Source organism: Triturus cristatus, chromosome 5_1 (assembly GCF_964204655.1).
Source record: "Triturus cristatus chromosome 5_1, aTriCri1.1, whole genome shotgun sequence".
Lineage (NCBI taxonomy): Eukaryota > Metazoa > Chordata > Amphibia > Caudata > Salamandridae > Triturus > Triturus cristatus.
The window spans coordinates 273874402-273901395 of record NC_140587.1 but is presented as its reverse complement, the minus strand read 5'-3'; the positions used below and the strand labels follow the sequence as shown (position 1 = coordinate 273901395).

At 48.3% G+C, this 26994-nt stretch overlaps 1 protein-coding gene across 4 annotated transcripts in view; it reads right to left on the bottom strand.

The window, feature by feature from the left end:
- ASAP1 (ArfGAP with SH3 domain, ankyrin repeat and PH domain 1) overlaps positions 1-26994 on the bottom strand; it is a 1875051-nt gene that overhangs the window by 1167715 nt on the left and 680342 nt on the right. For all 4 annotated transcript variants that reach the window (XM_085604920.1, XM_085604922.1, XM_085604921.1 and 1 more), the window contains one exon: positions 22989-23074. In XM_085604920.1, coding sequence (XP_085461046.1) covers positions 22989-23074 — 86 coding nt within the window. The remainder of the gene's footprint in view (positions 1-22988; positions 23075-26994) is intronic.

Sequence of the window (26994 nt, the reverse complement as noted above, 5' to 3'; positions counted from 1 at the left end):
GTTAAAGGTATCTGACTGAATTGCAGAGAGTGAGAAGTATTGTGCAAGAAGCCCCATCAAGTTACTTGCCTATGTTGCAGTAGCGGGAGGCATCCTCCCTACTTATAGACAATAGGCATACTGGATTCTGTAACATGTAGGAGAAGGATGTATATGATGTACAAGGATACCGGGTCTGGTGGCTCAGTGGACTAATGTGTCCACTGCAGGGACCTGTGTGCGACCTCATGGTCACAGGGTCAAATCCTGGAGGGTCCACTCCATCCTTTTATCCATCTGAGGTCGGAAAAATGAGTACCATTGAGTTGGGTAACAATAAACATCTGTTATTCAGCACCAAGATGCCCCCGGGTGAAAATGCGCTTTACAAATATGCGTTATGTTAAGGATGTAGGGGTGAGCTATGTTACTGTTATGAATAATGCATCAAGTGTGTGATAGATGAGGAGGTCTACTGTGTCTGGATCAAGGTGTGATGGCACAACATACATTGACAGATATGAAATTAAATTTGTGTTTGGTACTTTGAGGGTGTGTGGTGGTTAGAGGGATGTGTATGAGGTTGGCTTTATAGTGAAAATGATATACTTCTCTCATGGACAATTAATTTTCTATGCCGAAATCTCCCACTAACATTATGCGGGCCAGAAAGTTAGCACAAGTTAATAACTAAACCTTAAATGTGCATGAGTCATAATTGGTCCACAGTCAACATCCTACAGTTAGTTACCACCTATCCTCACCCTTTTAATAAGCAAAAGCAACAGCCAATCTCCCTGCTCTCTCCCACAACTTTTGCTACAATCAAGCGTCTACTTCCCCTAATAATAACCACCCCTCATACAGGGGCTCTAGCATTTGAACACCTAGTTTCCTGGATCCAGGAATATTTAGTATCTTGATCACCTAAAGAATAAGAGTTTCTGAGGGGGGCGTGGCTTAGCGAGCCGACATGGCGGACATGTGCTAGTCCGCTCCGTCCAGCCCAACGAAGATCAGACGATTATCCTGGCTCCCTCGGACCCCAGACGAGTCCTGGAGGGAGCGTGGCGGCACCGATCGCTAGCAGAGGGCGATTGGTGAGCGAAGGCGGCGACCGGCAGGGCAGAACTCGGACGCCAGCGTGCGTGCGAGGCGCAGCCTGGAGACCTGAGGCAGAGCCGGGGCCTCGATTTTGGTGCACTCGGGACCCGACGCGAGACGCGCAGCGGTCCAGGGGAGCTTGAGGTGGCAGATTGCGGAGCAGACGGCCCGGTGGCGGCGGAGATTATCGAGGGGCAGGCCGGCCCCAGTGACACTGCAGGTCGACGGAGGGAGCACCGGTGAGGAGCTGGGGGGAGGGGGGGACGCCCCGGCCTGCGGAGACTTTGGGCAGTGACTGAATAGTGTGCCCCGGGAACGAGACCGGTCTCTGCGGCCCCGGGTGCGGGGGGCCCTCCTCACAGACATTTGGCGGACGCAGTGGGGCTGTGGCAGCGGGAGGATCGGGCGCACCCATTCCCCCCCCCCCCCCCATATTGGGACTGCTTCTGGTGCTGGGGGATCGGCGGCTGTATCGGGCAGCGGTGGTGGGACTAGTGAGGCCCCATGGGAGCTGTCTGAAGGCTCTTTGGTCACCGGAGTTCCGGAGGTGCGGAATGTAATCGTCCCCCACGGGGCCTATGATCGGCGGCTACATCGAGCCGGGCCCCCCCCCCCGTGTTTTGAGACCGCGGACGAGCAGTTGGAGGCCAGGGGGCCGGTGCTACAGGCGGGGCCCCGCGGCCTGGAAGCTGGCCGACCCCGACGGGCGGATTGGGGCGAGATTGGCTTGCGGAATGAGGGCATCGCCGGTGGATTGCGGGCCCCGGGTCGGGGGTGCTCTCCTGCCTCGTGTCTGTACCTTGTTCCGCTCCTTGGGCTCGGGTCGGGCAACGCTTCGGCCTACGGCGTGTCGACATGGGGGGGCACTGGTGCGGGAGCCCAGTCCTTGACCTGAAGGTGCGGAGAGGCCGCTGCAGGAAGCCATGACGAGAGACAAGAGTGGTGGCGGACCAGCGAAGCATGGGCCGATAGACAAGTTCACGGGCCCAGGGGCGATGGGCGGGGCCGCCGGGGCCTCCCAGGACGCCGTACCAGACAATGCGGCCCTGATGGCGGCGATCACCCAATCCCGGGATATGTTGGATGCCAAAATTGGCGCAGTGGGTGCAGATGTTATGTTACTCCGCCAAGATCTTCGGAACACAGTGTCTCGTATCACAGAGGCGGAAGCCCGCATATCAGGGGTGGAGGATGATGTCGGGGTCCTCAAGCAGAAAGTGGCGGGCCTGGAGAGCATCCAGAAGGGCTTGGTGCTCCGGGTCGAGGATGCAGAGGGACGGGCCCGGAGGAACAACCTGCACTTTGTTGGATTTCCGGGGGGGTGTGAGAATGTTAGCATGGAGCGATTCCTCACGCAGTGGTTGGAGAGTTGGCTTCCGCCTGATGCACTGTCCCGGTGCTTCATCGTGGAGCGGACTCACAGAGCGCTTCTGCAGAAACCCCCGGTGGGGGCTCGTTCAGGACCGGTGATTGCAAAACTATTGAACTATATGGACCGAGACACTGTGCTGAAGCAGGCCCGCGCCAAAGAACCTTTGCTATATAATAACCAACGTATCCTGGTGTTCCCAGATTATACACGGCTCGTGCAGCAACAACGCCAATCGTTCATGGCGGCGAAGGCCAGACTAAGAGACCTTAATCTCCTGTATGCTCTCCTATTCCCTGCTCGCCTGCGAGTGGTCTTTCAATCCCGCACCCACTTCTTTGATTCACCGGAAGAGGTCTTTAAGTGGACCGACAAAACTGTCCGGGTGCGGGTGCACACACCGCCTGGGCTGCACTCAGACTCATCCTTAAGTGAGGGGCCAACCAGGAATGCCCGTGGACGGCGCCGGAGAGGGCATGGACGATCTCGCTCCCAGAGACGCTCTGCATCCCGGGGAGCCCCGGCTCAGGAGGACTCTGCCTCCCAGCCTCGGACATTGGATCCTTGATGTTCGTGAGGAGGGTGATGCCGGGGCGCTTCCTACCTTACCCTGTGTGACTGTTTGTGTCTGTGGGTCTTGAGGGAGCCACTAGGAGGGCTGAGTTCCCACCTGTTCAGGGTGGTGGGGGGTGGGCCTGGGCGATATGGGCTGTCAGTTGGGGATCCATTGGCGGGTGTGGTCTGTGCCCCCCTGTTGGGGGCCCGAGTCAACCAAGCCGCGACAGGTACTTCAGTGTTTTTGAGGTATGGGGAGGGGGGTTTGTTATGGGTAAGGGGTTTGGTTAAAGGGACGAGTTGCGCTTTTACATTGTGCCCATCTGGTAGTACACACCTGCAGCGGGGATCTCATATCCGAGTTTCATCCAGGCTGATCACCCCTTGGTTGTGGGTAACGTAGAGGCTGGGAGGTCCCCGGGCACCCTCTGCATTGTCAGCTGGAATGTACGTGGGGTGCTGGACAAAATTAAGCGAGGTGCAGTCCTGCGTCAGGCAAAAAGGGTTGGAGCTGACATTCTCCTCTTACAGGAAACTCATCTGATGGGCTCTAAGGCCTTGTGCCTGCAGCGTTATGGCTTCCAGCAGGTCTTTCATGCTGGGTTCATACAGGGTTCTAGGGGGGTAGCGGTATTGGTACATCGTAGGGTCCCATACGTGCATGCACAACAGTGGCTTGACCCGCAGGGGCGGTACCTGTTTCTTCGGGGTAAGATTGGTGAAGAGTCTATTGTGCTCGGCTGTGTCTATGCTCCCCCCCCTTGCAGTGGTCCCTGGTGGAGCAGTTGCTCTCTTTGGGGGCGGCCATGCCAGAAGTGGCAGCGGTGGTGGGTGGAGATTGGAATGATGTTATGGATATGAGGAGGGACAGGGCGGGAGGGGATCTGGAGAGCACCCATTCCACGAAATTGTGCTCCTTGGTGAGGAGCCTTGATTGGGTCGACACCTGGTGACATGCACATGGAGATCGGAGGGAATATACATACCTCTCCGCGGTTCACAAGTCCTTCTCGCGGTTGGATTATGTTTTCGTACCCCGGGCGATCGCAACGAGAGTAACGTCCGCAGAGATCCTTACTAGGGGGCTGTCGGACCACTCACCGGTATCCGTGGTGCTGTGTTTGGGTAGGGGGCGGCAACCATTTCGCTGGCGACTAGCAGTGTGGAACTTGCAAAACTCGGACTACGAGCGGTGCATGAGGGAGGCGATAGCGGATTATTTTGTCGCTAATGCAGGGTCGGCCCCCAGTGCAGTAATACTATGGGAGGCGCTGAAGCCCATTTTACGTGGGGTGGACATTGCATGGAGTGTGGCGTCCCGTAGGAAGCGTCGGGATGAGTTGGTTTGGGCGGAGGTGGAGGTGGAAGGGCTTGAGCGTCGGAGCCGGGAGGCGGGTGGTGGGCTGGTGGTGCGACAGCTGCTGCTGGCACGACAGTCTTATGCCTCTCTCCTGATGGATGAGGCTCGCCAAGTATGGCTTGCGACGCGCAGCAGAATTTATCAATGGGGCGACAAGTCGAGCAAGATGCTGCATCGGCTCTGCCAGGGTGTTTTCTCTCCCCAGGTCCTCCCGGAGGTGCTGGATGAGAAGGGAGTGCCGATCATTGACCCTATGACCATAGCAGAGAGTTTTGCCGCCTATAATGCGGATTTATACGCCCCTAAGGAAGGCCTATCGGAGGCAACGGTGGTCAAGTTCATTGAGGACCTTCCGCCCAGAGCGGTGTCTGACGAGACGCGCCAACAGCTGGAACTCCCCCTCTCGGAGGAGGAACTGAGTAAGGCCCTGGGGGAGCTAAATTCAGGGAAGGCACCGGGACCCAATGGGTTCCCAAGCGAGTTTCATCGGCGATACAATTTACAACTAGCGTCATACTATCGGGCGGCGGTGGAGGAGGCCAGGGAGGCCGGTCGGCTCCCACAGGACTGGCGACATGCGGAGGTGGTGGTGTTCCACAAGCCTGGTCGGCCTCCGGAACAACACGCTTCATATCGCCCCATCTCTCTCCTAAATGTCGAGGCCAAGGTTTTGGCCAAGGCCCTAGCTAATCGCCTCCTACCTCATGTCTCGACTTTGGTCCACCCGGACCAGGCAGGATTCATGCCTCATAGGGCAACGCAACATAACATAAGGCGGGCACACGCTGCATTGGCGGCGGTCCGAGGGACGGGGGAGCCGGCGGCGCTCTTACTGGCGGACATGGACAGGGCATTTGATTCCCTAAGCTGGATTTACTTGTTCGCCCTCCTTCTCCGGATTAATCTCGGCCCTCGGTTCCTGTTGTTTGTGATGCTCTTGTACACCGAACTGACAGCCTCGGTCCGCGTGGCGGGAGCAGTCTCGTCCGGCTTCCCCATTTGTCAGGGTACTAGACAGGGGTGCCCCCTATCGCCCTATTTATCTGCCCTCGCCATGGAGCCACTGGCGGCGTGGGTGCGTATAGATGCACAGTTGAAGGGGTTTGAGTGGGCCCCGGGCCTATCGGACAGGATAGCATTATATGCCGATGATGTTCTATTCTTTTTAACAGCATTGGATAGGTCGGGACCACGCATACTGGAGATGAAGCAAATTTTCAGGGAAGCGTCCGGGCTGTATATGAACCCTCGCAAGTCCACACTGTGGGTCTTGGGTACTCGGGCAGGGGTGGGCGCGTGGGAATCTGCGCTGCAGGTAGCTGACGGAGGGCTTAAATACCTAGGAGTTTTTCTGTCGGAGGTGCCAGAAAAATCGTGGGAGCGGAACTTGGCGCCGGTGTGGGAGCGCGTCCGTGCAGACGTTACGACATGGTCCCGTATGCCACTGACTATATATGGCAGATCGGCAATCTTTAAGATGGTTGCGCTCCCCCGCTTGCTCTACCAACTACAGAATCACCCGTACCCGATCGCGCTCGCTGGTTCCGACTGGTGAATTCGGTGCTAGGCCGGTTTCTATGGGGGCAGGGGGCGGTGCGGGTGGCGTTGCGCACGTGCTTTCTCTCCACTTATTGTGGAGGGCTGGCGACCTCAGATATGCTTTCGTACTATCAGGCATCGCACCTGCTGGTCCTCAATGAGTGGTGGTATGGAGACCGAGGGGATCAGGCATATGCGCTGGAAAGGCATCTAATGGGGTGTCACGCTCTTCACACAATCCTATACTCAGCGACGCTGCGGAATGCGCTGCCGCCGGTGTCAAGGGTGGTTTTCCAGATTTGGTGGCAGTCCCCAAGGCGAATGGGGTGGTGGAATACACTGACGGGGGAAACCCCTTTGTGGCACAATGGACGGCTGCCGGAGCTGGCGACGCTGCAGAGGTTTAGCAGATGGGATGACATCGGCATCTCCACTCTGGGCAACGTGATGAGGAATGGGTCCCTTAAGTCGTTCCGGGATCTGCAGGACGACTTTGGCATGCCCCAGACACAGTTCTACCAGTACCTCCAGCTCCGTCATGCGCTCTCCCCCCTAGCTTGGAGGGCCTCGTTGACATTCCCGAGTTTAGTCCATTGGAGGCAAAAGTCTTCATGGGTGATCTCGCAACCAAAAAGATCTCGCGGATATATCAGTCCCTGGTCACCCACAGTGCGCCTCCGCTGGACAGGCTACGGAGGGTGTGGGAGGAGGATGTGGGTACGCTGGAGGAGGAGGACTGGAGGGAGGCCCTGGCCGCCCCTCGGGGAGCGGCCATTGCGATGCGCCTCCGCCACATCCAATTCAAGTACCTTCACCGGGTGTACTATACTCTGGTGCGACTGTATCGGGCGGGCCTGATTGCCTCCCCGGAATGCCTTAAGTGTGGTGGGGCGGAGGGCACATTCCTACACACAGTCTGGCATTGTTCGTCGCTGGACCGTTTCTGGAGGGGGGTCTTTTCTTGTTTGTCTGAGGTCCTGGGATGGTTGCTCCCGCGGACGACGCAGCTCGCATTGTTGCATGTCATGGATGGCATCGGGGGTAATATCTATAAACGGCACCTTATGCAGCTGGGCCTTACGTTGGCGAAACGCGACATAGCCAGGATGTGGAAGGATGAGCGGGCTCCCTTGATGGCTGCTTGGAAACATGGCCTAGACTTCTGTATGGGGCTGGAACAGCCCATTTCTGTGGCCCGGGGCTGTCCGCGTAAGCACTGTAAAATATGGAAGCGGTGGGCGGACCACCAGGGCTTGTGGCTGGAGCCTCCAACAGCGACGGAAGATCTCCTAGTGGGATAGGGGCAGGGCTAGAGTGGCTGGGTCTGCTATTGGGGGGGGGGGGGGTGGCTGGGCCACCGGGGGTGAGTGGGTGCTCAGAGTGGGATGGTCCTCTACTAGATCGAGTTGGCCGTCATTTTCATTACTCTCATTGGTCCTTGAGCGTGGGCGGGTGAGCAGTCATCAGTGAGAATTGCGCAACTTGGAGGGGGGGTTGGGGGGAGGGGGGTAGATATCCGAGATGACACTCAAGTTCAAAGAATGCGTTTGTTTTGTTTTTGTCAAGAATTCCTGTCATGCGAGGGGAGGAAAACGGTAACCAGCGAAAACAGACTACATCTCCCAGGATGCTTAGCGGTTGAGAGGTTATGTAAACAGGAGAGCTGTTACATAACTCAAGGAAAACACGCCCTTATGTAAACAGGAGAGCTGTTACATAACTCACGGAAAACACACCCTTATGTAAACAGGAGAGCTGTTACATAACTCAAGGAAAACACGCCCTTATGTAAACAGGAGAGCTGTTACATAACTCAAGGAAAACACGCCCTATAAAGGGAGGAACCGGGAGGTACAACGCTGTCGGATATTGTGTTTACACCGACGTACCTGCTTAGTGAAGAGCAGTGTTCCGGAGTGGTGCTCCAGTAAGGCAAGAACGGAGGTAGGTCGAGTCGTTACTCCCTGGGCCGTGTCTTGCCCCATCGTCACCTGTGAAGGACCCGGAAGCTCTACCGGATAACCATTGAGCTTCGCTTTTTGACTCGGCTGAGTCAAAGCGCAGTGGCGCATTTGCTGGTTGGAGTCGTAACTCCCAGCCCGACCAGAGATACAGGGACTGCCAGCTGTAACGCACACCAGGAGGTGTTTGCCGCGTTACAGACTCGGAAGTCCACAGGATCGATCGAGCGGCTGCTCTCGGTTCAGTCCTCTTTGCTTGTGATTGGGGTATCGGTGACGCATCACCAGGAGGTGACTCCGCGTCCTGGTGCAGTCTGAGGAAGAGGTTGAGCTGCTGCTCCCTTCAGGTAGAGACCCCGGCTGGGTGTTTCCCTGACTCCTCGATTCTCCCCAACACTCTTCGTGCCCCTCACAGCCTACCGATTGGCATTGTCGGCCATTTCATTTCTGCCCTCTGTTGGCATACGCCGGGATCGGCGTATATGCAGAGGACGGTTAGGACCATCCGTGCTGTGGGCTGGTAACGTACTTAGCCTGGAGGATTCCAGTGACTATAACCTTTGTTTATTCCTTGTATTATTTTTGCCTTCATTAAAATAACTAAACCTTCACAAGTGGTTGCGTTCTCATTATCGTGTCTGTTAAACGATCCTGAGACGTTCAGGGCGTTACAAAATATCCGACCTTAATAACACTAACTGTCTCCCGGTCGATAACAGACATGGCAACACTTGATGATGTGCTGGCTGCTTTAGCGACCGTGCAAATTGAATTGGCTGCCTCCAGGCAAGAAACAGCCGAGGTAAAAGCCAGACTGGATGCTATCCAATTGGACCCGCTCACGCCCAGCACCTCCCTCACGAACCAGACCCCTGCGGTAGTAGTGGAAATGCCGGTAGCCGTCCCCTTGGCAACACCAGAGAGGTACAGTGGGGATCCTAACACAGTGCAGGTATTCCTCACACAAGTGGCGCTACATTTATCGTGCAAACCAAGGGCATTCCCCACGAGTCAGGCTCGTGTGGCTTTCCTTATATCCTATTTGGCTGGAAACGCGGCACAATGGGCCGTACCTCTGGTGAGCAGGGACGACCCCATCTTATGTGATTGGGGTGCTTTTCGCGAGGAATTCCTGAAAGTCTTCGACAGAAGGGCTGACTCGTACACGGCGGACCGTGAAATGCTTGAGTTGAGACAGGGATCCAACGACCTGGTGCAGTATCTCAACGCGTTCCGAAGGCTGGTTGCGGAAACCAAGTGGCCTGTTGCTAAACAGACGGCGCTCTTCCATCACGGGCTGTGCGATGAGCTCAAGGACGCCGTGGCTCATATTGACCCACAACCCAAGACATGTGAGGGCCTTATCAACCTGGTATTACGGCTGGAACATAGGCTAAGTGAAAGAAAGGGGGATCATGGGAGAAAAGGAAACTCCCTTCCATCCTATGTGACAGTGGGAAGTCCTGAAACTTCCACCGCATCCAAGGGAGAACCCATGGACATCGGCGCAATACGAGCGAGCCTCACAGCCACGGAGAAAGAGTCACGCCGTAAACAAGGATTGTGCCTATATTGTGGCAAAAAAGGCCACTACGTACGTGAATGCCCTGCCAAACCGAAGACGTCACGTTATCGGGCCAACCGGTCGGTAACAGCCGTGGTGGACGTACCGGCGGAAAACTAGAGGACTCCCAGACCAAAGAAGGGGCATCTCGGAGTCACTCATCCATCCCTTCACTTTCCAACTCGGTCACTAAGGGACAACGGCACCTGTTTCTCACGGTGCACGTGGGAGTGCATGACCAGTGGATACCCGTTGTGGCCATGGTGGATTCAGGGGCCACTGGCATGTTTATGGACCACAACGAGGCATGCAGGCTAGGGCTAGTGCTTCTTCCCAAAGCTGTACCCGAAGACGTCTATGCTGTAGACGGAAGGCGATTGGTGACGGGGCCCATCGGGCAGCACACGGGGGTCCTTCCGATGAGATGTGGGAGGAACCATTTGGAACAAATCGATTTTAACATCATCCGAGCACCCCAATATGGCGTCATATTGGGATTGCCGTGGCTACAGAAACACAACCCCTCTGTGGATTGGCCAACACATCGCATCGAACTGACGTCACCGTATTGCATCCTGCATTGTGGAATAAGAACGGAATCCCTTGACGCAGATGAGAGCGGGAGTCAGACGGTGGCTACAGCGGCAGAAAAAGATGTGGCTCTCCCCCAGGCTTATCACAGTTTTGAGGATGTATTTGATGAGGTGAAGGCGGAAGTGCTACCACCACATAGACAGTTTGACTGCCAGATCGACCTGGTGCCAGGGGCCAGCGTTCCCAGCGGCAGGCTGTATGCCCTGACGGAGCCTGAAAACGTGCATCTCCGGGGGTACCTGGATAAACTCCTCAAGCTAGGATTCATCCGCCCGTCCAAGTCTCCGGCCGCCTCGCCACTCTTCTTCATCCCGAAGGCTAATGGGGAGCTGAGAGCCTGTGTGGACTTTAGGGCATTGAATGCGATAACCGTAAAGAATCGGTACCCCTTGCCTCTCATCAGTGTACTTCTGGAACAGGTCAAGAAAGCTCGTATCTACACCAAGTTGGATTTGAAAGGGGCATACCATCTGGTGCGCATGAGGGACGGAGACGAGTGGAAGACCGCCTTTAAGACCAGGTTCGGCCTTTTTGAGTACCTCGTCATGCCGTTCGGTCTGTGCAACGCCCCGGCAGCCTTTCAGTACTTTTTGAATGAGGTATTCAGAGAGGAGTTGGATATCTACGAGGTCGTATATATCGACGACATCCTCATCTATTAGTCCAGTGTGGAGGAGCACGTACACCACGTCAAAGCTGTGCTCCAAAAGCTGAGGGAAAACATGCTGTTTTGTAAACTCAGCAAGTGTGACTTCCACGTCACATCCGTGGAATTCCTCGGAGTGATGCTGAGTCCAGAGGGACAGGAGATGGCAGAACGAAAGATCAAGGCGGTGAAAGAATGGCCGGTGCCCCAAAGCGTGAAGGACGTCCAAAGTTTCAATGGCTTCGCCAACTTTTACAGGCGGTTTATAGATGGATTTTCAGGATTGGTGGCCCCAATCACACAGCTACTGAGGAAGTCCAAGGAGTTTGTCTGGTCCCCTGAAGCGAACGAAGCCTTTGAGGCCCTGAAAAGCGCCTTTGGTAAGGCGCCGGTGTTGGCTCACCCCGATCCGGATCTCCCCTACGTGGTGGAAGCGGACGCATCGGATGTGGCGCTGGGGGCTATCTTGTCCCAACGCAACCACGACACAGGGGTGCTTCATCCCGTTGCGTACATGTCCCGCAAACTCAACGACGCCGAACGCAACTACCATATTGCGGAGAAGGAGCTTCTCGCAATCAAGGACGCCTTCACCGAATGGAGGCATTGGTTGATGGGGGCAAGACATGTGGTATCGGTGTACACGGACCATCGGAACCTACAGTTCATGACGGCCACAAGACACCTTTCTCCCAGACAGCTGCGGTGGATGATCTTCTTTGCGGGGTTCAACTTCCGCATCACATATCGGCCGGGGACGGAAAACCGGAAGGCGGACGCCCTGTCCCGTCAATCTGCAGTTAAGGAACCATTGCCTGCGACCGAGCATTCCATCATTTCCCCGAGGATGGTATTGGGGGTTATCCAACCGGATACTTTCCTGAGGGGAATAAAGAGAGGGATCAGGTCATTCGCATGGCGGAGGTGGCTCCTCAGTCACAGAGAATGGCAGCAGAAGGACGGGATACCCCTGAAGGGCAGGTGCCTATTGATACCCACGCCTAGGCTAAGGAAACAAGCATTCATCTGGTGCCATGACTCTCCATGCGCAGGTCATTTGGGCTTTGAAAAAACGGTGGCTAGCATGGGACGGCATTTCTGGTGGCCAACCATGAGAGTGGATGTCAGGAGGTGGGGACAGGAGTGTCCTACGTGTGCTACCATGAAGGCCGACCATGGCCGAACCCAAGGGCTCTTACATCCACTTCCGACCCCGGATAGACCATGGGATAGCATATCACTGCACTTCGTGGTGGGCCTACCGGTAGACCAGGGGATGACGGCAATACTGGTGGTGGTGGATTACTTGACGAAAATGGGGCACTTCATCCCCTGCAAGAGAGTCCCTACGGCCGGGGAATTGGCGTCACTACTCCTAAAGAATGTGGTACGACTGCATGGATTACCTGGGGTGATCGTGTCGGACCGGGGGTCGCAGTTTACTGCGCAATTCTGGAAGACTTGGTGCACTGCGCTGCATGTTAAGACCGCCCTGTCCACCAGCTACCACCCTCAAACGGACGGCCAAACCGAGCGCCTGAACCAAACGCTCAAACAGTATCTGCGATGTTTTGTGGACCAGGGCAGGGAAGAATGGGTCGACTTGCTATGGGTTGCAGAGATAGCCTATAACAACGCCACTCACAGCTCCACACAGTCATCTCCGTTCTATAGCAACTATGGCCAACATCCCAGGTTCTTGCCATTTCTACATCCGTTCAGAGAGGACAGGATTCCCGCCACAGCGGACAGGGTGGCACACATAAAAGGCACGTTGATGCGCTCAAGGGCTGTCCTAATAGAGGCCAAGAGAAGATACAAGGCTGCGGCAGACAGGAAGAGAAGGCCCGGGCCACTGTACCGCACTGGAGACTACGTCTGGATATCCACAAGAAACATGAGGTTTCGAAAGAACAGTGTGTTCCATCCCAAGTACATGGGCCCCTATCGAATTACCAAGTGTATGGGTCCCGTGAACGTGAAGGTGTGCTTGCCCCAGTCATTGCGGATACACCCTGTCTTTCATGTATCATTGCTCAAACCAGCACCCTCCAAGCCGTCTGGGACACCTAGGCCGGAATGCGTGGAGTCGGAGGTGGAGTATGAAGTGTCGGGCATACGGGTGTCCAAATGGCGCAGGGGGAAGCTGTGGTACCTGGTTGCGTGGAAAGGCTATGGCCCGGAGGAGCAGTCATGGGAACCGGCTGAAGGGGTTCATGCTCCGCGCTTGGTCTCCTTGTTCCATCGGCGTTTTCCTGCCAGCGCTGGACCCGTGGGGAGCCGCTGAGAGGGAGGATGTACTGTCAAGAATTCCTGTCATGCGAGGGGAGGAAAACGGTAACCAGCGAAAACGGACTACATCTCCCAGGATGCTTAGCGGTTGAGAGGTTATGTAAACAGGAGAGCTGTTACATAACTCAAGGAAAACACGCCCTTATGTAAACAGGAGAGCTGTTACATAACTCAAGGAAAACACGCCCTTATGTAAACAGGAGAGCTGTTACATAACTCAAGGAAAACACGCCCTATAAAGGGAGGAACCGGGAGGTACAACGCTGTCGGATATTGTGTTTACACCGGCGTACCTGCTTAGTGAAGAGCAGTGTTCCGGAGTGGTGCTCCAGTAAGGCAAGAATGGAGGTAGGTCGAGTCGTTACTCCCTGGGCCGTGTCTTGCCCCATCGTCACCTGTGAAGGACCCGGAAGCTCTACCGGATAACCATTGAGCTTCGCTTTTTGACTCGGCTGAGTCAATCGCAGTGGAGCTTTTGCTGGTTGGAGTCGTAACTCCCAGCCCGACCAGAGATACAGGGACTGCCAGCTGTAACGCACACCAGGAGGTGTTTGCCGCGTTACAGACTCGGAAGTCCACAGGATCGATCGAGCGGCTGCTCTCGGTTCAGTCCTCTTTGCTTGTGATTGGGGTATCGGTGACGCATCACCAGGAGGTGACTCCGCGTCCCGGTGCAGTCTGAGGAAGAGGTTGAGCTGCTGCTCCCTTCAGGTAGAGACCCCGGCTGGGTGTTTCCCTGACTCCTCGATTCTCCCCAACACTCTTCGTGCCCCTCACAGCCTACCGATTGGCATTGTCGGCCATTTCATTTCTGCCCTCTGTTGGCATACGCCGGGATCGGCGTATATGCAGAGGACGGTTAGGACCATCCGTGCTGTGGGCTGGTAACGTACTTAGCCTGGAGGATTCCAGTGACTATAACCTTTGTTTATTCCTTGTATTATTTTTGCCTTCATTAAAATAACTAAACCTTCACAAGTGGTTGCGTTCTCATTATCGTGTCTGTTAAACGATCCTGAGATGTTCAGGGCGTTACAGTTTTCATAAAAAAATGAAAATGTCTTCTGCGGTTCTATTATGGTGTAATTTGATGCTGCAATGGCCTCTGGGGTACAGAGCCCTGCGTGTATTGTGCAAATGACTAATAAAATCTGTTGTTAAAAAAAAAAGAATAAGCGTTTCTTGTAACAAACTAATCTCTACTTTACTTTTTTACCAATGTCACTAAATCTAAAATATTTCAAGTCTCTGAATCCACAAGTCCCTATTCCCCCATTCCACAAGCGTTGGCTTACTGAAAGTCTGTAGCATGTCTCTCTCCCTCCAAATCTTGGAATATTGTTTAACATTCAGGAATAAGGATTAAGGAATAGGTGTTGACTATCCTAGCTGCTCTGTTTTTTTTTCTTCAAATAATTATCTCCTTCACTTTAAACTACTGGAAGAAAATGAGCACAGTTGCTGCTGGGCCCTCCTTCTTGGCTATGTGGAGGGACCCCATAAGCCGTTCCCATTAGTCAGGTCATCACACTTAGCTCAGAGTTAATCAATAAAATGATCTTTATTGAAAAAGATAAAACATCTTCCATCTTTGATTTTCCTCGACTTCCTCCAGAATCCCTACAAAGGGAAGATTACACCAATGTGACAGGTTCGTCAAATCCTCATACTTACACTGTAGTCTCTTAAGGACAGTATTTCTTTCTCTCCTGTACCAGTTGACAAACTTATTCAGTAACATGGAGGGCTAATTATGTTGCTACTATCATTGTACTTTTTAAATTTCTCTTTTTTAACTTTGGATAATTATTTATATTTTTAACTTGTTCTATTTGGACTGTTGCTCTGGTTCTTCGATAATTTAATAATTTGTAACCTGTTTTGTCTCTTAAATGAACTGGATGGTCAGCTTTATCTGCATATGTATGAAATGTGTTTATGATTGCATGTCTATGTAATGTACTTTTATGATTGTCACGTATACAATCGAATAAAGATATTTGAATTGAATTGAATTATTCAGTAACAAGTTTTTCTTCAACCTCACTTTTGTAAAAACAACAGCAATTTCTGGTCCAGGCCATCCAGCTTGCCATCAGTCACCTCAAGCTATTTTCTTTCACAACCTGTGGGCATTTCTTTTCTTTTCTTTTTTTACTTCAAAGAGAAAATGTAGTACCTTGCAGAATAGAGAGATTGGCAGGGTAATGCTCTCCACTTCTTGTTCTCCCATTAGCTTAATCTTCAAAGCTTCTTTTAGTCACTCTTTCTTGCATGAACCCGACAGCAGTGAACGTTACATCAGAGAATTCATTAGAAGCAGTGTCTGATACTATTTCAACATTAAGTGACTGGATGTATCAAGAGATCTGGCATTTGACCTGTCATTTACCTTATGGTAACTTATTTTAGGCCCAGTCTGAACTTTTTATTAATGATCTTAGCTGATTTGCAGGATTTAAGTCAGTCATAAACTGTGAGCCGTTGGAGCTATGTTTGTAATGATCTAAGACCACCTTTGCCATTTATGTTCTTTGATCTGTTTTTGAGATACATCTGCTATGATCTAAGACCACCTTTGCAACTTATATTCCTTGACCTTCTGTTCCATTTCATCCCCAAGTTTAGAGAAACCTGGGCATATACTGGAGCATGAAAACTGCATAACAGTAAGTAAGGATAAATGTCTTTTCTCTTAACCCATTTGGTGCCGAGGATGCAGCGGTTACATCCTCGGCTGCAACACTGGTGTGCCAAGGACGTAACCGTTACATCCTTGGCATACCACCACCAATCCCTCTGATGTAAACAGCAGAGGGATTTTATTTTTATGCTTCGGGAGGTGGGGAAGAGCTTCCTCAACCTTCCGAGGCATTTTTATTTCAATGTAATGACGATCACGCGCATGGCGCGCTGACGTCATTACATTGAAAGTGAAACTGAAATTAGCAGAACGTCTAGTTTCAGTTTCACTGCTTCAGTGCTCGTGGGGCAATCTCAGTCCCCTGAAGAACCGAAACAAATGGGAGAGGTATCTTTGGAAAGCGAAGAATCTCCCCTTTCCCATGGTATACTTACCTAGTGAATCCCTGCTTGGGGATCGCCCATCTGCCAAAACAAAAGGCCAGCCTTTCTGCCGCCCCTGGGGGCAGATGGGTCTTATTACCCCCATCTTCCCCCGGGTGGAGGGGGGGGGCTGGGGGGGCAGAAAGCTCACCAGACACCAGGGATTTTTTTCTTATTATAAAAGCGGGATGGGGCTGCCCACAGTGGGCAAGACCATGCCCACACCCACAATTATAAAAACAGAAGTGTTTCGCCCCCCCCCACCCCCAAGAGCAGATGGGGGTACTAGCCTTCGATGATCTGCCCCCTCCCTGCAAAAAAGGGTCAGTTTTTTGTGGAAAAATGTGATGTATGTTCAAGTTGCGTTTTAGCACGTTTCCAGTCACAGGCACTAGGCCTACCCACACAAGTGAGGTACCATTTTTATCGGCAGACTTGGGGGAATGCTGGGTGGTTGGAAGTTTTGTGGCTCCCTGCAGATTCAAAACTTTCCATCACAGAAATGTGAGGAAAATGTGGGTTTTTTTGTTGTTGTTTTTTTTACAATGTTTGAGGTGTGCAAGGGACTCTGGGTATCAGAATATGGTCAGAGACACAAAAGTTTCCTCCATCCTGGTTTCCCCAGGGTGTCTAGTTTTACAAAATGTACAGGTTTGCTAGGTTTCCCTAGGTGCCAACTGAGCTAGGGCCCAAAATCCACAGCTAGGCACATTGCAAAGAAAGTGTCAGTTTTCACTGGAAAAATAAGATGTGTTCAAGTTGCGTTTTGGGTTGTATCCAGTTGCGGGCACCAGGCCTACCCACACAAGTGAGCTCCAATTTTTATTGAGAGACTTAGGGGAACACAAGAATAGTAGAACAAGTGTTATTACTATTTGTCTTTCTATGCATTTCTGCCTTCCAAATGTAAGACAGTGTGTAAAAAGAAGTCATTTTAAACAATACCTTCTAATTCACATGCTAATACGGATAGCCACACATTTAGAGATGCACTAATAACCATTGCTTCTGAACTCCATATCTTATTCCCATTTCAGAAATACATAGGTTTCCTTGATACCTGTTTTTCACTCATCTATATTTTACCAAATGAATTACTGTATACCCAGTACACAATGAAAAACTATTGCAAGGTGCAACTCAGTTATTGGCTTTGGGGACCTCGGGTTCTTGGTGAACCTATAAGCCCCATATATTTCCCCGCAACCAGAAGGGTCCAGCAGACGTAACGATATATAGCTTTAGGAAATCTACCATAGTTAGAAGAAGCTACAGGTGAAAATGTAGGAACAAATGGCTGTTTTTTTCAACCAAATCTTATTATTGCATTATTTCAACTGTTACTTTCTATAGGAAAACCTTTAAGGATCTACACAAATGACCCCTTGCTGAATTCAGAATTTTGTCTCCTTTTCAGAAACATAAAGCCATCCGGGATCCATTATTTGTTTCACACCCATTTCTACCACTAACTGGAAGGAGGTTGAAAGCACAAAAAATGGGAAAAATAGGGTATGTCCCAGTAAAATGCCAAAACTGTGTAGAACATTTTGGTTTTCTGACAAAAGTCTGCCTGTTCCTGAAAGCTGGTGATTTTAGCACCACAAACCATTTGTTGATACCATTTGCAGGGGAAAAAAAACAGATGCTTTCTCCTGCAGCACTTTTTTCCCATTTTCCCCAAAAACCAAACTTTTTTCTGTAGTTTGCCTAATTTCTCTTAATTGCTCGGTCCCCTCCGTGGGAATCCGCAAACCCTGGGTACCTTTAGAATTTCATCATGTTGAAAGAAAAGGACGCAAAGTTGGAGTGGATACCTTATGTGGACAAAAAGCTGCGGGGGGCCTAAGCACGAACTACTTCAAATAGCCAAAAAAGGGCGCGGCACAGGAGAGAAAAGCACCGGCAGCTTAGGGGTTAACTTCATCCACTAAGCAGGCTTCTTTTTGTAGACGCTGTGGGAGAATGTTCATATTGGTCCTTCAAAAGTTATTTCCTTTAGATGAATCTACACCTTCCTGGTAATGCAACACAGGTCCTTGTGGTTGCCCCATGATAAGGCTACCCCTAAGAAGGAGGGTTCTCCTCTCCCACCCATCTGATCTTTGTCCGATAGAGGTTTAAGAACCCAGTTTTCAGAACCTGAAAGGTTTGCTGATACAAAGGTCTCCGGTCTCCAATCCCCGGAGACATTTTTGGGATGTTTGAAAACCTCCTACATCTCAAATGCTCATGCTTTATTTAATGACTAAAAGTCAGGTTTCCCCAAGGGAACAAGTCTACTTTTGCTGGGAGATGAGGGGTGGTGGGCATCTCCCCGTAAGATCCCCTGCTAAGGAATTATAGACTGACGTCATGGCTCCCAACATTTGGCAAAGCGCATCACCTTCCAATAGATCAATTTCTGGACATCTGACAGGAGTCAGAATATCCACTAAGGTAGCTGGGGAAGTGGAATGAGGCAGGGTTTCCTTGCTTTTAGAAAAGAATGGGTATCAAGGGAAGGGAGTTAAATGATCGATGATCTGCCAGAGAGCAAGTTGTATTTTTGATGCCCAAAATAGCTGGCATGAGGAGTCTCAGGGGTACCACCAAGTGTCCTACTAGCCTTCAGGGAGGCGTGAGTTGTCTTCCATAAGACCAGCAGTAGAAGTTTTTCAATATGCCCATATTCTCTTCCTCCTCAGAGAAAACATGCTTCTCTAGGAATTATTTTAAGCCTAGCCGTCCTCACTCCTTTACCCTCTCATTTTATTTTCGAAAGAACTTCTCTGTCACCGCCCCCAATGAGCCTTATCTTTATCTTCCAAGATACAGCCTGTATCTCAAGTCCTCAGCTACTGGGTGCAAGTACTGCCTTGCTGCGGTGCCACATAATGTTCCCTGTAGAGTCTGTCCAAGTCAACAGTAGCATGACAGAACCAGTAGTTTTCCTCCCCACCAACGTTGCAGCCACACCATTACAACTACAAGTTCTTTTCTTAAGCAGCTTAGAAAAAGACTCCTTAGTCGGGGCTCATTTTGTTCATATCCAGTACCGTTCTTGCCTGGCTTCCCAGACAAAATTACTCATTCCCACCTAAAGGGGTAAGAGTCAACGAGTAGTGCAGATGGGGACTTCATTCAAGATTCTGCCCATGATGCACCTTGTTTATCATCTCCACCAGCGCTAGCCACTACAAGGAATGATCTACCAGAGGAGGAGGAGGGATACAGACGATTAAGGCTGAATACTATATGAACTGCAGTACACTTTCAGGTACATTATTGACTAGCAAAAGACTGCACAGTTGGGTATTGGGATATTCCTTACTATTTGTTAATCTTCGTGGGATTAATTATAGAATTGGTTTTACTGATGTGCCAACTGGTACAAAGAAACCGAGGCTGCGAAGCTTATCTAGCGAGCTGTGGAATACAGCATCATGCAGCTGCCATCTTTGCCCTATTACGCCACAGTCTTGTGTTACAGATCTTTTTTGGAACCAATCTATCCTGTTCAAGACCATCCAGAAAGACCGCCTCCCATAATAGACACTGCCCTTCTTGATGCATAGGTAAAAGTAACTGTATCGTCTGGGTTATTCTGAAAGGCCGTAAAGTGGCATTTACTGTGCTATATATAGCTATTTAAAGAAAATAGTCTGCAGGCTCTTCTCATCTATGACCAGAATATCTTCCTCTTCAGCCACTGTTATTCTTGTGCCAGAAAAGAGCTAACATCCCACTCATATTCATCTTCAACACTTCCTCTTTCTCCAAATACATTCTTCTCAATCAGGAAAAAAAAAAACCCACACTCAATAATAAACCTTCTCAAAATTTGGGAAATGGCTTACTCTTGGCCTCTTGTTTAATGATGAATACCAGGAGTATGATCCATCTGAATTATTAACTTTATGGTTCATGAGTCAACCATATGATCTGGGAAACCCGCTTGAACCCCCCCATTTCCCAGCTGTAGAAGGGAAACTAGGGTTTATAATTAGTGTTGACACAAGATTTCGAACAGCAGCCTTTATCTGGAACCATAAAGACAAGGGAGGGGTTTCAAATGCATCAGGCACTACAGTGACTTTGGCAATCTGGACAATATCATATGTCAGCATGTTGCGTCAGTGAGTTAAACACTCACCTAACATCTGCTGTAATATCCAGTTTGAATCATGGCAAGGCCAACTCAGGATTCAAGTCTTCTGAGTAGAGTTCCACAAAATGGGTAATAATAACACCTTTTTATTTGAGTGCCTAGAAATAATAAAAGTGTGGTACGGAGTACTATATAAAATCATTTGATCACAACGAACATTATTATTACAATAAGGTGAAGGTTGGCCAGAATAACTCCTATGGATGGTATTTGGAATTGTAGAGAAGGGTGGATTTTCAAGACGTTAAACAATAGTCATGAGTGGGCAAGCACCATATATCATTAAGTATGATGAGAGTGGCAGAGGTACGAGATATATTTCAAATGAAGGATCTAGAGAAGTGGCTAACAGGGCATTGTAGGTGTTAGGAATCCAAGATACCTCAATGGCTAAGACTGGACTACTAAAACATCTGACCAAATAGAACAACCATCTTCTTGTAGCACAACAGCCCTAATGCTTCAGGAAGACCTAACAAGTCTACAGGCTCGCCATGTTTTGGGTAATTTATCTAGGCCTCTACAGATCCTGGTAATTCAAGGGTGAAGACAACAGGAGGGCAGACCTACCAGCCTGTAGTTATGTGTTAGCCAAACATCCACTTGTCAGACAAACGTTCAAAATGGATTATAGCTTTATAACTCACATCATTTCTTCATCCATGATGGAGTACTGTGATCAGACCTGGATCAGTAGGATCTCGTACATAGAGGAACAAATGTTGCTTCTTGTTCAGCATGACTATATTGTTACCCGCTCTTTTGTACTAGCACACAAACATACTGCTAGTTAAGAAATACGACCTGTTCATTAGCACATTACACTAAGTTCATCTCTACAGGCACTCATACCTGTAAATGCTGCAGTAATTTTCAAAATGAATTTCAACTAATACAGTAATAATTCCTATCCATCACATCAACGTTTTACTTGCGTATGTAACTAATTTGAAAAGTAATTCAGTACGCAAGATTCACTATTTGTTTTTAGGATATATTGATATAGCGTTGACCTAGCCACAGCCCTTCAAAAGTAACTGGAAAAAAAATATGGTGCACAAGATGGGTGATAGATCAATAAATGAGCGGAGGTAACAAGGGAGAATAAGCAGGTTGTGACTGAGTCTTCTATCTTCCGGTAGATTGTTCCAGAGAAAGTTCCAGCGTCTTTTGGACAAACAGAAGCTGGGGTAAATTAGTGCATTAATCTTATACTTACTTTGAGTACTTCTAGGATCATATGCATTTTGTTTCTGGATTCCATTCCCTCCAGCGATCGAAAGTTTGTTTTTTTAAGTACAGTTCTAGGCCAATAGGCATGGATTTGAGGTGATACACACAATCTTGAAGCTTATTCTGAAATCTAGAGATAACCAGGTGAGCTCTCAGAACAGAAGTGATGTGGCCTGAGGTTTTGGTTCCTTTTACAAGACGACCATCTTTGTGAAAGAGCTCTATATAGGCTTGCTAGTATAGCATATCCTTTGCCTAGGTGTGATATGAAAAGGGCTTCAAAAATATTTCTGAATTCTCCAGGTGGGATGGAGGGTATATATTTTCTGAGTAGGTACAATAGGATTGTGGCTATTTTTACTAGATTAGTGATGTGATAGGAAATAGAGATATTTTGATGTATTGTGAATCCTATGTTTTTTAATGGTATCTGCGGTAGGGGTGATGGCCTGTAACCAATTGTAGCTTGGAGGAGTTGTAGCTTGGATGCGAAGGAGAAATTCAGTTTTTCTGGGGTTCAGTCCAAGGGTGAAAGTGTTTTCAGAGATCTTATAGCAATACATTTAGTTTAGCGATAATGACAGACTTAGGTGCTGTAGGCATACTGGTGTCCAGGTATTCCGTTCTTGTGTAGCACTGACCCGAGGGACCTCATGTAAAGCCTAAACAAAAGATGGAGAGGATTACTCCCTGAGGCAAGTCACATAATAGGGGTTTGGTATGTTACATGAAATCATCCGTTTTCATAAGTTATGACCCAGAGGTCTGGAAGGTTATTCCCATTCTGGAGGATAGTATTTTCAGGAGGATTCCACGTCCTATCGCTGCAAACGCAGCTGATAAGTTTTATGGTACTAACAGGCATGCATCTTGTCCATGCAGTATCCGTAGAGTGTCTTCTAAAATTTGTAGTGCTGCTATTTTTGTGCTTCATTTTGGACAGAAACCTCGATGATAAGAACTCAGGGAGTGGTTCTTTAACCCCTTCTGTGCCACGCCCTTTCCCCCTCCTGTGCCGGGCGTTGCATTAGTGGGTGGGGTTCATGACGAGATAGTCTTGTCATGGGCACAGCGCGACCGTGCTCCATGACGAGACTATCTCGTCATGGGCACAGAAGAGGTTAAGACGTGAAAGATTACCCTGCAAACATTACCTTTACTATTTCATATCTCCAACCTCAATACAATAATTTGAAAACACAAACAACTTTGTACTGAGAATGAGATACAAGCATAGGCAGCTAAAGATAAAACAGAGGTGAAGTGATTAAGCACATCATTTTAATAGTTTGAATTAAGTGTCTGGCTTGATAGAAGCAAACAGACCATAGAGGATAACTATGACAAATGTTCTAATGACACAAAATTCTTCAAAGAATGTTATGTATGTATATATGTGATATTTATATAATGTGAACCCAGCCAAAGGAAAAGTTTATCGGTCTTCCATGCATTGGAAGTTCAACGTTGCTTATAGAGCCTTTATAAAATATACAATTTAGGTCACCTCAATCTACAAAACAATTGCTTCATCAGCTTGTACTGAATTGTTAAAGATTGAAAATATAATACTTACTTGCACTGTGCATGGTAATACTTAATAAGATTCTGTAGGAGGTCCACACCCTTTTTTGTCTTGATTTCATTAACTTTAATGAGATACTGTAAGAAAGAAGAGCAAGAGATTTTGCTAATTATATACCAGATCACCAGCTCTGCTTAATAAAGAGCATTTTACATTTTCTTTTGTGTAACTGAATAATGCTGTACGTAATTACAGGAATTTCTGAAATTGTGATACTACAACACAATAATTGCCATGGTACTCACAGACAGCAAAAATAAACTTGTTTCTAGCCCTTTTAAAGTTTGTGCCGTTTTTATATCCAGCAGTAAGATGCCAACACTGGTAACCTGTTTAAGACAGCAGAATCACAGCTTATACAGCGCAAATTAAGCTTGCAGCCCAAACGGTTTTGAAATGCACGATTACAATCAATATTCTTTTCAACCTGCCTTTGATTTACTATTAATTTGCAAAGTAAATAAATCGAAGGTGCAACGAGAAACTTTTATTTGAGATAAAGCTAGAAGGAATTAACTGGTCTTACAATGTTAACGCGACATAACAGTAATGTTGCTAAGCGGCGATCCTCTATCCTGTTTGCCCTGAATTCATAAATGTATTGAACTACTGCCATCCACCTGATTAGTATTTACCTGTACTGACTCTTGTGCATCTAGTCCTGCAAAAGACAGACAGCTCCACTTATCGCACATAGTCTTTTAAAAATAAATTTTTACAGGTCTACTTATTTGCACAGCCCACTTAGCACTGTTCTTCAGCCTGCTGGCTTCTCATCAAGTCAGGTACAATTTTCGTCATCAATACGGACATTATACAGATAATATACTAGAAAGCATGAAGCCAGAGAGCATAACTGAATATTTCTAAGAGAGCTTCACCCACATCACAGTATCCTATTAACTTCACCAGCCCAGCCAGGGTTGTTGGTATTATTCACTGACTGTGGTGATCACATTAAGGGGAGACAGGGCAGTCTGGAGTAGTTTTTTCCTAATTGATGGGGAAGAGAAGGGATATTGAGATACGTAGGACTATTTCATAATTACTGATGACCTAAAACAGATCATCAAACAATACTTTTCTCTAAAGTGGAATCTTTATAATCAAAGGCTACATTGAGTGCCCCGGTAAAACGATTCATTAATGCAGTAGTACGGCTGTGCCCAAACACCCAAAAATGTAATCACATTAACCCCGTGCTAATCAACGCAGATATACTCCAAAAATGCTATATAGTCCAATAAGTGTGTATGACTGTTAAGGGATTTAAACTGGTGAACAGTATTTTTGTAGCACAAAGAGCTCACATCTAGAAAAAGCAAATGATGCAGTAAGATTTCTACCTTATATTGTTCTTTCTCAATCTTCACATTCACGGTCAGGCACAATAAATCTTTTAAATAAGACAAAGCCCCTTCTTCAAAGCTTAACTAAAATAAGCATTTGCAATGCAATAGGTCTTGCATTTACGAGAGATTGAGCAATTGACATTGTAAATGATAATAGCTTAAATTCTAGCAAATGTGAGACCTATTGCATTGCACATATTTTTGTTTCCAATCGCCCCTTGCTGCGCTTTCACGTTAATAGAGGCCGCGCCCCTTTCTTTAGATGAGCTGCATTAAAGAAAGGGGGCTCGGCTGCCATTAAAGTGAAAGCGTGGTATGGGGCGTTTTTACATCATCATCATTAGCATCTTTATTCGATTCACAGAATCATAAAAGCATAAATACAAAAACATAAAAATTGAAAATCTGTTTACATGTGCAAAACTTTAGTCCATCCATTAATACTTTACAATACAGGGGATTACACCTTGTTCTATCGTTAGCAGCAACATAGTAATTTCCCTAAAATTCAAAGTGCATAGTGCGCTGATACTTTTTCATTAGAGGAACTTTAACATGTGGGTTACTCCAGGATACTTCGGGGCCAGATTTTACAAGTAGCCAGAGGCTAATTATTTCCTTAAAGTGCAAAGTGCAAAAATAAGAAGGTTATACATTTTGCATGGCATCGTATATTCATAACTCTATACAATTGTATACATAAATGTATACAATCATCAACTATCAACAGTTCAGCATTTTGATTTTCCATGTAAATCTCATATGATTGCAATATATCATAAGACTCAGAGTTAGAATTTGAGCCCTTTCTTCATCCTAGTATAATTGACAGCCAATAAGAATCTACTAATACCAAATACAATGAGCTTTGAGGTGTCAATTTTAAAATGCGCAACATTTCACTGAATTTCCTGATACATAATTTCCTGCCCAAGGGTTTTATCCATTTGTTTCTGTGATGTCTATATGCAGGGCAGAAAAATAAAACATGCGCAACATCCTCTTTACTTCCTGAATGGCACTGGGTACACCTATAATCATTTTCCCCTTTCTGAGCAGTCCCCCACTTGGAAGTGAAAGACTTTATCTGGAGAGTACCGTACCTAAATTTTAGATACAGTACCATAGCAAGTAGGGGTTCAATCTCATCTAAGAATTGTTCAAAGTAGGGGATTATTTTAAACATCAGAAATTGAGTAGTAAGTGTGCCGACTCCACAACTGAAAGTGACATTGTGCCTGATAAAATTCCAGTAAATGGTCTTGATTTCCTGTTTTGAATCGGGGATCAGCAAGTTCGGGTTCTCCCAAAACCTGCTCTAACCCAGGTCCAATAACCATTTACGAATGTGGATCAACCACGGGAAAGTAACATGTGTGTCAAGGGCCAATAGTTCACTCAATGCTTGTTAGGTATAAAGTTTCTCAGTCGTCCATATTCTTATCCAGTATGACAGGGTCATCCAAAAAGCCCTTTGGCCAATTAGTTTTATGCCCATGTCAAGCATTAGGGGGGTCACGGGTGTGTTTTGGGGGAGAGCAACTAGTTTTCTCAATATCTTGTTTCCCCCCGCGATTAGATTCAAAAGAGAGCCCCCCCCACCCCCACAACTCTGAGCCATATAGGACAGCGGATTGGGCCCTAGACTTATAAACTTCTAGGGCAGGAGTGATGGCCTTTAACGTGGTTGCAAAGAGTTTCTTTAAAACTGGTGCAGAGGTTTGTATTAAAATTGATCTTGATATCATTATCTGTGGGTTCCAGGAGAGTTTGGAATCAATATTCACTCCAAGATAAATAAAATTAGAGACACTCTCTAAACTAGCTCCATTCAGTTTTATATCATTCTTAAAACACTTGTGGGGCCTTATCGACATATGGAATATGCTACTTACCAGTATGCATCTGTTCTTGGCATGTAGAGCTGCAGAGTTGTACACTTAGCATAGGTCGCCATCTGGTGTTGGGCCCGGATGTTTGCAGTTTGTTTTTCTTCTTGGACAGTCTTTGGAAGTCACGAGTTTGGTGACTCCTCCTTCGGTCCGTACTGCGCATGGGCTTCGGCTCCATCCTCAGATTGTTTTTCGCCAACAGGGAAATGATGGAGCGTAGTAATAACAGTGAGAAACCCATGTGTTGTATCTAAATAAGATGTACTGGAACGGATACAGGTAGCCGGGGAGGCGGGTGGGCGTGTACAACTCTGCAGCTCTACATGCCAAGAACAGATGCATACTGGTAAGTAGCATATTCCGTTCGAGGCATATGAGCTGCAGATTGTACACTTAGCATAGATTATATAGCAGTACCCAACCTTAGCGGCGACCACCGGTATCCGTTGCAGCTGTTTGAAAAAGTGTCTTTAGTACAGCCTGGCCCACCCTAGCTTGCTGCTTGGAATGCACATCTACACAGTAGTGTTTTGTGAAGGTGTGCGGTGTAGACCATGTGGCTGCCTTGCAGATGTCATCTAAGGGTATATTCCCTAGAAAGGCCATAGAAGCCCCTAACTTTCTTGTAGAGTGGGCTTTAGGGGGAACAGATAATGTTCTCTTTGCCTTTTGATAGCAAATTTGTATGCATTTTACAATCCACCTAGCTATCCCTGATTTTGAAATGGGGTTGCCTTTATGTGGTGGAGAGAA